General features: G+C 41.3%; 1 protein-coding gene across 3 annotated transcripts in view; it reads right to left on the reverse strand.

The window, feature by feature from the left end:
* The window catches only part of mmel1 (membrane metallo-endopeptidase-like 1), a 62620-nt gene that overhangs the window by 45510 nt on the left and 673 nt on the right, over nt 1–16437 (reverse strand). Inside the window, exons 2-4 of one of the 3 annotated variants that reach the window (XM_060909751.1) lie at nt 5509–5628; nt 5278–5442; nt 3465–3544 (exon numbers count right to left, since the gene is read on the reverse strand). In XM_060909751.1, coding sequence (XP_060765734.1) covers nt 3465–3472 — 8 coding nt within the window. In that variant the 5' untranslated portion in view covers nt 3473–3544; nt 5278–5442; nt 5509–5628. Of the gene's footprint in view, nt 1–3464; nt 3545–5277; nt 5629–6543; nt 6565–16437 lie in introns of those variants that run through there. The other 2 variants (XM_060909750.1, XM_060909749.1) reach the window with 2 other exon arrangements.

Genomic DNA, 16437 nt, shown 5'->3' on the forward strand with positions numbered 1-16437 from the left:
GTGAACCCCGCCTTTCGCCCGTAGTCAGCTGGGATAGGCTCCAGCTCGCCTGCGACCCTGTAGAACAGGATAAAGCGGCTACAGATAATGAGATGAGATTTTGCAGTCAGTACCTTTAACTGGTTGGGAAAATGTTCAGAGAATCTGGCAACCCTGTTACAAGCTGCCAAATATCGCCATCTGTTGGCTCAACAAGGACAAGTTCAGTTTTCAAAAATAATCCTGAACATCAAATCCATCGAGACAGATGTTTGAAAGAAATATTCTATTCTTCTAGTAGATTAGTAGATATTCTTGAGTTTGACACTGAAATTTATTTACAAAATAAGAAACTAAATAGTAGGCCTATAAATATTTGGTATTATTGGACACTTTAATTTTTTTTTAATTGCTTGGTCGGGGGGGCGGCGTGGTGGTGTAGTGGTTAGCGCTGTCGCCTCACAGCAAGAAGGTCCGGGTTCGAGCCCCGTGGCCGGCGAGGGCCTTTCTGTGTGGAGTTTGCATGTTCTCCCCGTGTCCGCGTGGGTTTCCTCCGGGTGCTCCGGTTTCCCCCACAGTCCAAAGACATGCAGGTTAGGTTAACTGGTGACTCTAAATTGAGCGTAGGTGCGAATGTGAGTGTGAATGGTTGTCTGTGTCTATGTGTCAGCCCTGTGATGACCTGGCGACTTGTCCAGGGTGTACCCCGCCTTTCGCCCGTAGTCAGCTAGGATAGGCTCCAGCTCGCCTGCGACCCTGTAGAACAGGATAAAGCGGCTAGAGGTAATGAGATGAGTGTAGCAGTTCATAGGGGTGGGTGGAGCACAGAAGGACGGCAGGCCAGAACTGAGTTCACAAACTCTTATTTTTACTTTTCAGTATTTCACTCTCTCAGCCACACACGCCCGCACACGCTCCAGTCGTCTGGTTGGGGAGAGAGCTCCCTCTGCTCTCGCTCTCTCTCCTTAAATAGGGCGTGGTCACTGGGGAAGACACACAAACACATTAATTAACCTCAGATGCAGTGACTCCGCCCTCCAGTCACAGACCGACGCTTGACCACGCCCCCGCTGCCACAATGAGATAAAATAAAGTGCAGGTGCATAGCAGCATGAATGAATTATATTGTTATTTGTGCTTGTTAGTATTTAAAGTGCAAATTGCTTATGGAAAAAAACTGAATAGCTCATGTGATGTGAGAATGAATCTAATCTGGACTCATTAAATGTTTCAGTAGGTGTGTTTTTGAAAGATTTTTACATTTCTGCTTTGTTTGATAGTGATGGGAAGATGACCTGCAGCAAACAGCTCTGAAACAAACCAACCCAAATCCTTTGAGTGGAGAAACTCATTGGAGAAACCTTCCTTCTTTGAGCTTCCACTCTGGGCAGAACTGACTTGTTCAGCAGGAAAAAAGCTTTTTCATTCGCCATGTGTTTGTTCAAAGCCATGGCCTAATGGTTAGAGACACAGCTTTGAGATCAAAAAGTCACTGGTTCAATTCCCTGGACCAGCAGGAATGGTTCAACTGCCCTTGAGCAAGTCACCTAACCTCCAACTGCCCCCCAGGCTGCTCTGTACGGTATGTCACCCTGGATAAAATAAGAGTGTCTGCTAAATGCCATTAATGTACAGCAAATTGTTTGAACTTTTTTCCTTTACAGGAACATCAGCAAAAAATTATTAAGCATCGTTTAACGTGTCGACCAGTCAGTTAAGTTTTTATTCTCCTAAACATTAGTGTGTTAACAGTGAGGAGTTGTGATGGACCAGTGATGGTGTTTCTCCAGCAGAACTCGATCTGTACTAACCAGCTTTCTTTTAATTTCTTTGAATAACCTGATGACAGAAATCATATTTCTGGTTTGCACGGCATTTCAGAAACTGTGGGGTTTAATCAGAATATTAACGTGCCTGAAAAGGCACTGAATGCAACACTTAAATGAGACGACATGGAAAAACATACGTTCATGTTTTTTTTTCTATAAATGTAGAAGAGTGTGCATTCAGATTAAAGCTAGACTGCTTTTCAGATTTTTCAAGTGTAGGTCATAAAAAGAATTTTCCCCCCGACACCTAATTATTTTTGTTTAGTGACGGAAAGCTACTGAATTCAGTAGCTTTCACACAGACTTCCAATTTTATTAGATTTTTTTTTAAGAGAACAATTAATGAATTCAGAGCCACATGGCCCTAAATTCTCCGCTATTTTTTCCTGCTTCACCGTGACCCAATTCAAGACACTACATCATGCATCATGTGGTGGGCTTTCCCCGTTCACGCAAGGCATTATGGGATACAAATTTGAAACAGGAGAGAAAAATGGAGGACGCGAGTGTGCGAATGAAACGTGAAAGATCGACTACAGTAACGGAAAGAAAGCGAGAAGAAGAAAAAGATGTTATGTTATATACGAAGGAAAGGAAACGTGGGACCAAACTAATAAATATTGGCGCTCAGCGAGCACCTCGGTGTGATCAGCTGTTCGTTTAGCGACAGAATGATGGAACTGTCAGTGCACGCTCAAAGGGAAACCTGTAGATGGCAGTAATGCAACACTGTGGATGCCAGCTGCTGTAAAACCCAAAAGAAGAAGAAGGTAAATTTGCGCATGCGCACACGGACTTCCTCTGTCTGCTTGACTGTGCCAAGCAAGCGATTTCATGCACATTATTTGCTTTAATCCCCTCAAATTAAATAACTTCCCAGCCACAGAATGGCCTGATATTTTTAGATATTACAGAAATAAACATTTCACAATGACCACATTTCAGAGGGAACTAAATTTCACTGATTTTATGAAATCGAAAGGCCGTCTAGCTTTAATCTTTGTTTTGGAAATGGCCTGAAGGTTTGGCTTGGACCTGCTGTGTTTTACAGAAGTGACCTGCTTTACTTGGTATTGCAGAGAATTAATTAGAATTCTGATTGAACCATCAAAGTTTCCAGAATTACTGGTGTGTGAGTTCATATTCAGATTAGATTAAGATGACAGATTACTTGTATGGGCATTTCCGAGAGGAGAGCCCGTACTGAGGGGTATATATGAGAACGTGAAATGTACCAGAGTATATCATACAGTAAATCAACCAACAGATGATGTGTGCATAGGAAACTTTCAATTTTTGTGTACACATGTCCCTTTAGGAGCTCTGTATCTACTAAATCATATACTGGTGTTCATAAAATAGTGAAAAATACTTTCTGACATAAAACACCAGTTTGTGCAAATGTTGTTGCAAATATTGTGCAATCAAACCCAAAGTCCTTTCTTGTCTTTCCTTACAGATATGTGATGCTTGAAAGAGTTTTGTAACGAAGGTCTTCCTGGACATCTTGTGTTCCTTCGCAACATAACATCTTTTCTTCTCACTTTCCGTTACTGTAGTCGGTCTTTCATGATTCATTCGCACACTCGCATCCTCCATTTTTCTCTCCTGTTTCCAGATCTTACTTAGTTTTGGCATGTATGTGCTCTTACTCACTGTGACATCACTGATTGGGCGTGGCCAGAGGTTTAACATGTCTGAAAGTTTAGATCTTGAGAGAAGAGCAGCTTTGTAGTCTTGAAAAAGAGAGAGAGAGAGAGAGAGAGAGAGAGAGAGACTATACATTGTTTGATGTAATTAAAAAAATTTGCAAAATTTGTAGCCGGAATTTGAGAATTTGAATGTGAAAGTACGCATAAATATAAAACTAATAAGATTTCTGTTAAAATTACAAAGAAAAACATGACATTTTTATTAATAATTGTTAATAATAATAATAATAATAATTATTATTATTATTATTATATAAACCTTTATATCATGAGCTGCATATTTAATTACAGACAATTGTCATTTTACATAAATTTGCATGTAATTTAAGAAAGCAGAAAAATATGTATAAATGTATAAATAATATTTTTTCTGTACGAAAATGAGAAATAAATATAATTTATCATTATTGGGATAATACTTCAGACCAGAAAACTACCATAAAATTTTTTGAGTTATTTCTTGTAAAATTGGGATTTTTTTTAAACAGTGTGATTTGATTTTATTTTCATGATTTTTCTAGATCCCCAGCTGAAGCTTCAGCCCCATCAGCCTGTTTTATTTCTGAGTAATCAGTGTTGCCAAATCTGTCCTAATTACTCGTTGTGTTTTTCTACAGTAAATGTGATGTCTGATTATCTTCCAGTCACAGGGGGAAGAATTCAGGAAGCAGGAGGTAAATTGTGGACAGTAGGCTCATGATGAGGATGAGGGATGAGGTTTAGTGAGTGCTGAGTAATATCTCCTTCAGCTTAAATCACAGCATGCTTGTTTTCTTAGCATACACAGTGTAGCCTTAGTGAATAAACAGTGACCATGCTCACGCACGAACAGACACTTTTTAAATTTTTTCTGCATGGACCGCCGTGTGTGTGATTACATTTAAGCAACGCATGCAGATGGATGTGATGATGTCCACCTGGATGGAGCAGGGATCTGATGGCCTTGATCTTTAAAGGATATGGGACATGGATTTTTTTCTGGGCATAATTATGTATAAAGGACATAAGAAATGCCATCTAAATCACTGCAGGGCGTCAAAAATGTGAAAATCATCACATTATTCAAGTTTTTTTTATACATCAGCGTAAAACAAGGATTCGTTAATGAGCTAGGTGGTCACGTGACCCGTGACATAACAAAAACTTTCCAAGGAGCCAGCGCTTGGGAATCTAATGTAAACAGGTTACCGAAATGGACACCATCGACAGTGACATTCCCGATGTTTCACAGAGATGTGAAGTTAGACCCTATCAATTCGAACCGATAGCTGGAAATTCACATGAACATGGATCTTGTCTTTACTCTGACGGGTCAGATGATTCTGAGAGTGAGAGTTCATTCAGTCCCCATGATAGATTAGGGATAAAATTAGCTCATGTTTTAAGTCGTTCAAATTCTGTAAAGCTGCTTTGCGACAATGTTTATTGTTAAAAGCGCTGTACAAATAAACTTGATTTGATTTGATTTGAAACTGAAAGCAGTCGGCTCAATAACACTTCCTGGTAAGTTAAAAACAATTCTGCTCAAAGGCTAATGATCTGTTGAAAGAAGTATTATTTTTGTATCATACATTGAAAGTTCATCATAGATCTAGCTAAAGTCCGTTGCAAGCTAGTTTTTTTTGCTGATATTTTTCGAGATTGATTGAGATACAATGCTTCCAGAGTCCGAGATGAAAACATTCAAAATGGCGAAACGAGTCAGAATTATGATAATCAATAATTGATACACCCAAAATTATAATACTAATCCTTACCTCGGCTTTCAGTCGCTTAGCGAATGCACCTCGGCACTTTTCCGCATGAGGCCCATGGTAAAACCACGCTTCCAGGAGGGGCTGCCGTCTGCCTCCCAAGCCGGCCGAGAGCGCTCCTCGTCGGGCACGGCCAGGCGGGTGAATGCCCTGGTTCGTCCGCCCTGTCTAAAAAATAATGGTACAACTCTGAGTGAAGGTAAATTTGGCTTGGCAATTAATTTCGTTCAGTACCTGAGTATTAAAGTTGAAAGAATCCTCTGTGAAATGGTCCGAACATAGTTTGTGGGAAACAGTAGGTGCAAAGTTTTTTCTACGGCAGTAGTGAGCCCACACTTTCCTCAGCTTCGGGTCCTTGGGGAATGCAAAAAAAAAACTTACTCCAGGGCATTTCCCATTGGAATTATTGCAACCATAAGCAGCACAATACACCATGATGTCCAGTGTATGATGTCCAATGTACTTTAAAGACTATAAAAACAATTTTCTTGTCATCCACTTCTCCATTCATCTACCCGCTTGTGCTGTGCCCAAAAGTTTTTGTGATGTCTGATCACGTGACAGCGGCTCTTCCGGTTGTAGAAAATGCATATCGGAAGTCGAGCAGAAATGCCATATAATCATCACGAATATAACGATTTTGTATTTGTTGATGCAATTAATTCATATTTTTAATGGAAAGAAACTGATATAGCGTGCTTTTATGTTTCATGTCCCGTATCCTTTAAGCGGTGTCGTATTCTCACTCTCTCATGTTCAGTCCACTGTTTTGTCCTGGTCAGATCCACACACACAGATTTACACACTCGTTCACATCAATTTATCTGAGGCATGTTTTTGGGATGTGGGAGGAAACTGGAGAACACAGAGAGAACCCAACACAAACACAGAGAGAACATGCAAAACTCCACACGGAATGGAACCTAAACTAAACTTGAACCCAGGACTCCACTGGAGCGGTAATGTAACCTTCTGTGCCAACATGCAGCCCTCTTTACTTTGTAATCATTAATCCTAAGCTGTCAAGAAAGAAAGAAGGGAGAGAGAGAGAGAGAGAGAGAGAGAGAGAGAGAGAGAGAAAGAAGGGAGGGAGAGAGAATGAAAGAAGGGAGGGAATGAAGGAGAAAGGAGAGAAAGAAGGGAGGGAAAAGGGAGAGAGAGAAAGAAAGAAGGGAGGGAAGGAAGGAGGGAGAAGGGAGAGAAAGAAAGGGGAAAGAGGAAGAAGGGAGAGAAAGGAAGGAGGAAGTGAAAGAGAAAGAAAGAAAGTACCTGTTTTGCTATGCTTTTATAGATTTCAGACCTTTTCCTCTTCACCTGAGGGTTAACATCAGGTCCAAATCTTGGCTCTAAGAAACTCCCAAGATGACTCAAGACTCCTTTAATCCCTGCTGATGCCTCACCCTGCACTAACACAACGCAGCTCAACTGTTTCGATGACCGCAGCGTTAGAGAGATGATGAAGCCCCCAGGTTTGTATTTTCTTCTCTAAAGCAACATTCATCAGTGCAAATGTTTAACTTTCACCCTGAACGACTTGCAGATTAATCTTTATTGTTAACGTGACCTCCGACAGCATCCACGATTTATTTTGTCATGAAATTTTGAGCTCCGGTTTCAGTGAAATTTCTTTGATTAAAATGTTTGTGTATTTCCACTTGAGCCTCGCCTTGGGGCTGTGGGGATTCGTGATCCCTCAGTTGTAAGAGCACTGCTGAGAGTCATGCTCCAACAGGTTTGGGCCTCTTAGATCCAGCAAAGGGAAAATGTAATCCTACAGCGTACAGACATTCTATACAGCTGTGTGCTTCTAACTCCGTGGTAACAGTTTGACTGAAGGTGTGATGGTTGTGTGAGGCCCTAAAAGGTTGTGATGGGCCCTATGGTCTCATCTCTTTGTGTCCAAGTATGGACTCGGGACAAAATCAATTGAAATCAATCCGGACGCTGTAACAGGAAACTGCAAAATGTCTGTACAGTGTAATCACATGGGGAAATCATCTGCATTAAACTAAACCACAGGCTTTTGCCACTGACAGACGCATAACGTCATAAGTGTCTGACAACATGGAAATGGAAACTCCGGTTTCCCCCACAGTCCAAAGACATGCAGGTTAGGTTAACTGGTGACTCTAAATTGACCGTAGGTGTGAATGTGAGTGTGAATGGTTGTCTGTGTCTATGTGTCAGCCCTGTGATGACCTGGCGACTTGTCCAGGGTGTACCCCGCCTTTCACCCGTAGTCAGCTGGGATAGGCTCCAGCTTGCCTGCGACCCTGTAGAAGGATAAAGCGGCTAGAGATAATGAGATTAAATTATTAAAATGTTTATTCATCCTTCAACATGCCTGGGGAAACTCCATGCAAATATGAACCACATCCCAAGCAAACAGATTAAGGGTCACTTTTGTATCCCTCAGGCATTTCAGATGAAAATTCAAATTCAATCCAAATTGCTTGAAACTGCTCTCATTGAATTCAGAACTGAAGGCAGAACAACAGACTTTTTACAGAATTAAAATATGTTTACCCGTTCTTGAGATATTACAAATCAAAGATTTTTAAAAAATGTTTTAATTTTTAGAAAACTACTGTAATATTCTGTCTGAGGGTCACATGGTCCAAAATGGGCCTCATTAACCAATGAGATCACATGTTTTTTCTTCATAACTTTTCTATTTTTCAAGATATTTACATGGAAATTGGCAGCACATAGATGGTTTTAGACTGAATACAAAGTTTGAAAATTTAGTAAAAACCAAGTATTTAATTAGTATTATGCTAATTAGGTAAAAATGTTAAAACAGTACACTCTTTTCTTCAAAGTTTCACTAAATGGCTTTATTTGTGCAATATAAAGCTGATCTTAACTCTGATTTATACATCACAAAGAAGAAGTCAATGTTAATTATAAAATATGCATAAATAAAAACATTGAACATTCACATCTACCATTATCAAAATAAAAAAGTAATAAACTATTATTTCTAATCTCCTCTTTGCGCTCTGTAGGCCTTCGTATTTCTCAGTAAGCCCTACTATTGTTTATATGAAAGAATATAAATGATTATTTCGATTAATGTTCACAGTTTTCAATGGGAACCTCGAAAAAACTGTCTGATCCACATCCAATAAACAATTCACATTCACTGAACTGAAATCGACGCTCGCGTTTCTGACTTCCGTTTTTTAAAAATCTCACTATTTTTCATCAAAACAACTCCAGTTATATTCTAAAATAGTTATTTATTTACAGGAATCAGTTTGATTTGAAAAAATAAGTAGGTAAAGCTATGAAAACTCACTTCAAAGTTTCCCGTGAATCATAACGTCAAAACTATCAGAGGGAAAATTTTGCTGAATCAGAAACAGTGAGAGCGAGAGAACATCCCTATAAAAGTTATCTGATTGATATTCACAAGTAATTCAGTGGGAAACCGATCAGGAGAGAGAGAGAGCCTGACCGCTTTCCCGTGACTCAAAAAGAAAAACACCGGCAGTTTCCCGACGTCCCACGAGCAGAGTTTTTACTCTGTTGTACCGAATTCAACCTGCCGTTACTCCCAAAGTACTGAACAGATCTTAACCAGATACATTTCTCTGGAAAACAGAGATGAGCTTTGTAATGAGAGTAGTCATGATAGAAAATATTCAAGAGTTAAGCAATGACAGGTTTGGAAACTTAGAGCATCTGCACGCACAGTTTTCACAGCACGGCCAGCGAGCGTCTGATATTCTGACTGCATGAGTGGATTTCTAAGGGAATTGTTTAATTTATACATCAAACATGCTGTGTATAGTTTTTGGTTTTCTTTTTTACCACTGTCTTCACTTCCCATACACACTACGCATCAATGTTTTTATCTGTACATCACAAGTGATAAGAACTACTTGTTTACCGAACGTTAAATAAGCAAAAGGAGATACAGATAAAATGGAAAAATGATAGTTTTAGAATTAAAAACGTATTTATAACAGAAACTGCCCTTCTTCACACACACACCATCCTTGATTATTTTCATATAACAGCACAACACTGAGCGTTTTATTCCTTACTGAATAAGAGCATATTTTCTGACTGCGGTGGCGTTCTTCGTTTGGATATTATATTTGTCAACCCAAATGACTTCCATCTATTATTATTTTTGATATGACACAGATATCAAAGTTCCAAGAACCGGATTACACTTGAAAACCAGCATTGTAAAAGTCAGAAACGGATTGTGCTGCAGTCATGCAAAACTTCAGTCAACCACACAAATCTTCCTGGTGTGAAAGACTTCAAAGGAATTGGATTCGGAAGGAGCTGAACCTGTTCCAGGTAATTTAATTAGTTGAAAAAATTATGCAACCCAACCTTTACTACTTCCTCAAAAAAAAAAAGGCAAAGAGCAGGTCGCTGAGTGAATCTAAATTTCATATATGAATTAATATTTTACTTTTAAAAAATGTTCCTTGTAAAAAGTTATTGTTCCACAACATATATAAACTTCTTTCTCAGTACTCAGGATCAACATCACACCTTTAACACATTACTTGCGCTCATGTAATGATTTCCGTGGACTTCACAGACTCGTATAAACCATTTCCTTTTACGATCTCTTAGGGACATTTTGTAGCCAGTGAACTCTTAAAGGGATCCTCCAGCGGATTTATTCTCAAACTTTTCAGTAAAAGTAGTCGCAGGTTTCAAAAATCAAACTTTCATTTTCGGAGACCAAATAGTATTTAAAGAAAATTCATTTTCCTCGAAACGTCAGATGGCCTTCCTGCGGTGGTGACGTACAGGGCCGTCGACAGGGGGGGACAACCGGGTATTTTGTCCCAGGCCCAGGCATGAGGGGGGGCCCAGAACTGGTCCCTCATGAAGATGCCATTAATCATTCTGTTTCATTTCAAAATGTGTTGATTTGGGGGAGAAAAATGTGCTATATTTGCATTCAATGAATGATTTCTGGTTCTTTTGCCTTTATTGTCTTCGAAAATAGATTCAAGAACCCACCTACCACCCCTAATTCAGAAATGGTTTAGTCTTTGATTAAGGCGACAAATAACACGGCACTATTCCATCATAACGTTTTGACAATAAGCGTGCGAGCCCGTTTGCCAACATGCACAAGTCAGGAGCAAAGAAAAGAAAAGAAGAAGCCAAGAGCCTCAGGGGCTCACTGCATAGATATTTTAGAAAAGATTCAGATGATGCAGCAGGTGGTGAAGGCAGTGGGGCAGCTGAGCCAGGTAAGACACAGATAACTTTTTTCCAGCCCTGTAATGTAACCCCAGCACGCGCGACGCGCCATTCATAATTATAAAGTAGGGGATAGCAGGGTACACTGAGTGAACACTGAAATGCACAGGGCATTGAATTATTTCATAAACATATCGGTTTAATAACACTGTGTTGCATATATCTCAATGAAGCAAAGAATAGCACATTGGCCCGCACTCATATCCAAATGTTTTAGGCACGCTTGCTGAGCTGCGCTGAGCTGGACTCCGGTTAGCTGAAAGCCCGTGGAACGCTGCCTCTTGTTAATTAAACCTTATTTTGTTGGAAATCATCCCGTGTAGATACGACGGCATGTGAAATTGCCAGCTAGATAGAGTTTAATGTAACGAATGGGCTATAAATGGGGTGTTTTGAGGTTAGTCTGTTGCAAAACATTAAACTTTCGCTTAGACTGGATACTCTTCAAACAATTCCCTTGCTCAAGTGAAAAATGATAGGCCTGTATGAAAAGCGCAATTAATCAAAGTAGCCTAATAAGCCCTAAATGAATAAAACAACCTCTGTTTTATTGTTGTTGCTTACACGTTAAGATTTTGAAATCTTCTCGGTCCAGTTCTATATCCAGGGAACGTTGTAATCCTTTTGGTTTATCCGTAATAAACGTGTCAGCCCCCAGGTCAGATAGGCTAATGTTACGTGGTTGGGAGGGTGTCAATTTTTTTTGTAACATTCTAAATCGAGTACGGAAAGGACATTTATGAAAAACAAGACAAAAAAATACACTGAAAAACTCACTGTACACATCACTAGTGGTGATGCTTCTATGTTCAGATTTTGGGAAAGCCATAACTCCGTTCTCATTGAGGCCCAGTTCCATCCCGTAAACAATCATTTTGGTTTATCAACTACCTGCGCTCAAACATGTCACAGGAGAGGCTCAATGGGCTGGCTATGCTCTCTATAGAGCGCGAACTTGCAAAGAAGCTGGACTTCAATGACCTTATTGACGACTTTGCCACAGCAAAAGTCCGGCGCATTGCATTTCGCACCTGAATAGTTGCATACAAAGGAAATGTTCAAACTGTAAATATGTTGAAATAAAATGGTTGACTGTTATAATGGGCTTGGAATACCTGTTATTTAAGGGTTGGAGTGAATGGAGACTGTGAAAAGAGGGGTTGGGTGTGGGTGGTTGCTGTGTGGCGATGTGCGTGCGCGCGTATGTGTGTGTGGGGGCACTCAGATTATTTTGGGGGGGGGGGCCCCACTCAGATTATTTTGTCCCGGGCCCAGCCAAAGCTGTCAACGGCCCTGGTGACGTATACAATGATGTCATGTAGTGGTCGCTTGGAGCAACTCGGCTGTTTATATTCTCTGCTTACATCATACTTTTGCTAGTTTTACAAGTATTTTACCAAATTTATCAGTTTTTAAATGAGTATGCCTCATTGTGTAGCATTTAAATGTCACAATGATGCTAAAAATAAAGCATAAGATGGAACTGGACTGCATTTCCACACATTTCCGGTTTCTGGTTGAGCACACGCTGGCGCATTTGCTGCCGCTGCTCACCGGCCCTTATTTGTTAATTTTACTGAATATATGGACTCTGCAGTAGATATTTTACCTTCAGCAAACACAGCGCTGTTGGTTTTATACCTTGGCTCCCCTATCAAAACAACCTGTTTGTCAGTTTTGTCTGATCTGGTCTCCTCACCTGTGGGGCTTCCACACCTCCCTACTCCTACTGCTTTCTGGGAACGTTACTTCTCTCTCGCTCAACATGAAGATTCACAATCTTGCCGTGAGGTTTGTGTTTACCTGGACTGTCCATTATATTTAATCCATCGTCAGCCTTACTCCAATACACGGCTGCTGAACTCCTCTAGCTTCGGCTCCACCGATATGATCCTCCACTGCTTCAGCATCTCTGCCCTGACATCGCTCACCCAGCTCCTCGGAAATACATCCACCGTGGCTCCCGACGAAGCTACCACGTTGACGACTCCACTGCAATCAACTCCATCTGGTCCACAATTCGACATCCTCCGAGAAACTCCGGTAGGAAAGTGGACCGCGGTGTATTAGCCAGCCTAGCCAGGTCGGCGAGTGTCAACTTCACCAACGAGCGCAGCGACGTCAAAATTGGATTATTTAACATTCGTTCTCTTACAGGCAAGGGACAACTGCTCCAGGACCTCCTCCATGATCACAAGTATGACTTTTTATATCTAACTGAGACGTAGCAACAACCCGATGACTTCTCTCAGCTGAATGACTCTGTACCACCTGGGTTTGTTTACACCTGCCAGCCCCGTCTCACCGGCAGAGGAGGAGGTCTCGTGATAATCGACTGCGAGACCTGGAAGGTCTCACCTGTTACAGTTCCAGCATATTCATCTTTTGAAACTCTGGCTCTTCAAGTTAATGGTCCGACTCCAACTGTTCTAGTTACTATCTATCGCCCACCCAAACCTAACAAGGACTTTATTAATGACTTCTCTGCTTTTCTTACTCACATCTGCTCTCTCTTTCCCAATGTAATTATGCTTGGTGATTATAATATTCATATGGACAACTTTAATCAGGCTCTTACCAAGGATTTTACATCATGCCTGGACAGTTTTGGTCTAAAACAGTACATTGACTTCCCTACCCACACTAAAGGACATATTTTGGATCTGGTCTGTTGCTCTGGTTTCACTCCCTTTAACTGTTCCGCTGATGACCTTCCCATCTCTGATCACATGTTAACTTCACTCAACTCCTGCTTAAAACTGTCCAAAACTAAAGTCACGTCTTATCTCTTTCTCAAGACTCGTATGTCAGAATGCTGTTCATAGACTTTAGCTCAGCATTCAACACAATCATTCCTCAGCAGCTCATTCATAAACTGGACCAGCTGGGACTCAACACCGCCCTGTGCAACTGGCTGCTGGACTTCCTGACGGAGAGACCACAGACTGTACGGGTCGGCAGCAACTCCTCCAGCACCATCACACTGAACACGGGGGCCCCCCAAGGATGTGTGCTAAGCCCCCTCCTCTTCACTCTGCTGACCCACGACTGCACACCAACATCCAGCTCAAATCTCTTCATTAAGTTTGCGGATGACACGACTGTGGTGGGTCTCATCAACAATGGCAATGAGACAATCTACAGGAGTGAGGTGAGCCGCTTGGCCATGTGGTGCAAGGACAACAATCTCCGTCTGAACGTGGAGAAGATGAAGGAGATTGTTGTGGACTTCAGGAGAGAGCACACCCAGCATGCTCCACTATCTATCGACGGTGCTGCAGTGGAGAGGGTGAGCAGCACCGAGTTTCTGGGTGTGCACATCTCTGAAGACCTGTCCTGGAGCAACAACACCGCATCACTGGCCAAAAAAGCCCGACAGCGTCTGTACTTCCTCTGCAAACTGAGGAGAGCAAGAGCCCCGGCCCCCATCATGCACACTTTCTACAGAGGCACCATCGAGAACATCCTGAGCAGCTGCATCACCGTGTGGTACGGCGCCTGCACCGTGTCCTGCTGCAAGTCTCTGCAATGCATCGTGAGAGCAGCTGAGAGGATCATTGGTGTCTCTCTCCCTTCTCTAATGGATATTTATAACTCCCGCCTCACCCGCAAAGCCATCAGGATTGCAGGTGACCCCACCCACCCATCTCACAGCCTCTTCAGCCTGCTGCCGTCGGGGAGGAGACTGCGGAGTCTCCGGGCCAAAACCAGCAGGCTCAAGGACAGTTTCTTTCACCAGGCGGTCAGGAGGCTCAACTCCCTCCCTGTTCTGCCCCTCCTCCTCCCTCTGCCCCCTGCCACAGATTCTGCCCGCAAACCCCCCTGCCCCCCCTTCAGCATCTGACATGTCATCCTCACAGTCCCCCCCCCCCCCCAAACACATACATACATCTCATCGTTCATTAACACACTGAACTCAGGGACCGCACATCTCACTTTACCTCGCTCATTTGCACTATTCCGCACTACCTCATCTTAACAGCTGCTAGTTTGTTTACACTGCTTATTTCATGTTTACCTGCTATACCTCAAGTGCCCTTGACTGTTTGTTTATTTGCACCAATTTACGTGTGCGTGTGTATATATATATATATATATATATATGAGTGTTTAGTCTAAGTCTAGTTCTTATCTAGAGTGTTTATACTGTTTGTTTTTTCAATTATTCTATTTTTATTTATTGCATTGCCTGTTTGCACCGTGGGTCAGAGAGGACTGATATTTCATCTGCGCTGTATGTCGAGCATGTATAGCATATTTGACAATAAAGTTGACTTGACTTCTGTAATATTAAAAACATTGATTTAGCCGCGGTCTCCTCAGGTATTGACAGCCTCTCCAGTTTCATTTACTCCTCCCTTCCTGATCAACTGGTTACCCTCTACAATTATCATCTCCACAGTCTGTTGAACTTACTTGCCCCTGTAAAAACTCGGACTGTATCATTCACTCACTCTGCTCCCTGGTTTTCACCTTTTCTATGACAACTCAAAACCAAAGGACGTCAACTTGAACGGCTCTACTACACTGCAAAAACTAGCCATCCTAATATAAGGAAAAACATAATAAATTTGAGAAGATTTAGACTATAATCAAGTGAAATAATCTGCCAGTGCAGTAAGATAATTACACTTGGTAAGACATCTTAGAATAAGTTGGTTGCAGTCTAGAACTAGGTTTAATAATCTCAAACTTGGTGTCTTGTTTTTTTCTAATAAGAAATGCTAGATCGTTTCAACTATTTTCAAGATATTTTCACTTGCTAAGATATCATTTTTTTGCAGTGTAGAAAACTGGACTCTCTGTTCACAAGGAAATGTATCACTCCCACATCATCTCATCTCATTATCTGTAGCCGCTTTATCCTGTTCTACAGGGTCGCAGGCAAGCTGGAGCCTATCCCAGCTGACTACGGGTGAAAGGCGGGGTTCACCCTGGACAAGTCGCCAGGTCATCACAGGGCTGACACATAGACACAGACAACCATTCACACTCACATTCACACCTACGCTCAATTTAGTCACCAGTTAACCTAACCTGCATGTCTTTGGACTGTGGGGGAAACCGGAGCACCCGGAGGAAACCCACGCGGACACGGGGAGAACATGCAAACTCCGCACAGAAAGGCCCTCGCCAGCCACGGGGCTCGAACCCAGACCTTCTTGCTGTGAGGCGACAGCGCTGGCCACTACACCACCGTGCCGCCCTGAATGAATTATTATTATTATTATTATTAAGCCATAATAAATGAAACAAAGTCGATATTTGGTGTGAGACGACCCTTTGCTTAAAAAATAAAAAAATAGTAGTCTGAGGTCCAATGAGTGCAGTTTGATGTGGAAATGATCTGTAGGTTTTCCTGAGCATCTTCCAGAACCAGCCCCAGTTCTTCTGGACACTTTGACTGTCACACTCACTTCTTCATTTTGCACCAAAACCCAGCAGCCTTCATTATGTTTTCTTTTCTCATCTGAAAAGTGCTCTCTGATGGAATATGCTGCTCAGATACAAATGCTTTTTTTTCTGTAACATTTAATTTTGTGCTGGAAAAAAAAAAACGAACGTTTGGAACTCTAAAATGTTTTTGTAATGTTTTGACCCGATAATGTAGAAGTCATAAAATAGAAATATATAACAAAAGTTTGTATGAAAAAGACAAAAACCAAAAAAAAAAAACCCATAGGGTGTGTAAGACTTTTACACAGGACTGTTTATAAAGGAAATATATGACTAGTATTGGGCTCACTGGTTAAATGTATACAGAAATATATCTTTCCATTATTTTGTTTGTTTGTTTATTTTATTATAATTATTTCTGAATTGTTTACCAAAAGAGCACTTGAGGTCCAGGGAGATATTATTTACAGGCTGCTTATTTTTGAAGATTAGCTTAATTATAAGAGCTTAATAATAAAAAAA

Source organism: Neoarius graeffei, chromosome 26 (genome assembly GCF_027579695.1).
Source record: "Neoarius graeffei isolate fNeoGra1 chromosome 26, fNeoGra1.pri, whole genome shotgun sequence".
NCBI classification, from domain to species: domain Eukaryota; kingdom Metazoa; phylum Chordata; class Actinopteri; order Siluriformes; family Ariidae; genus Neoarius; species Neoarius graeffei.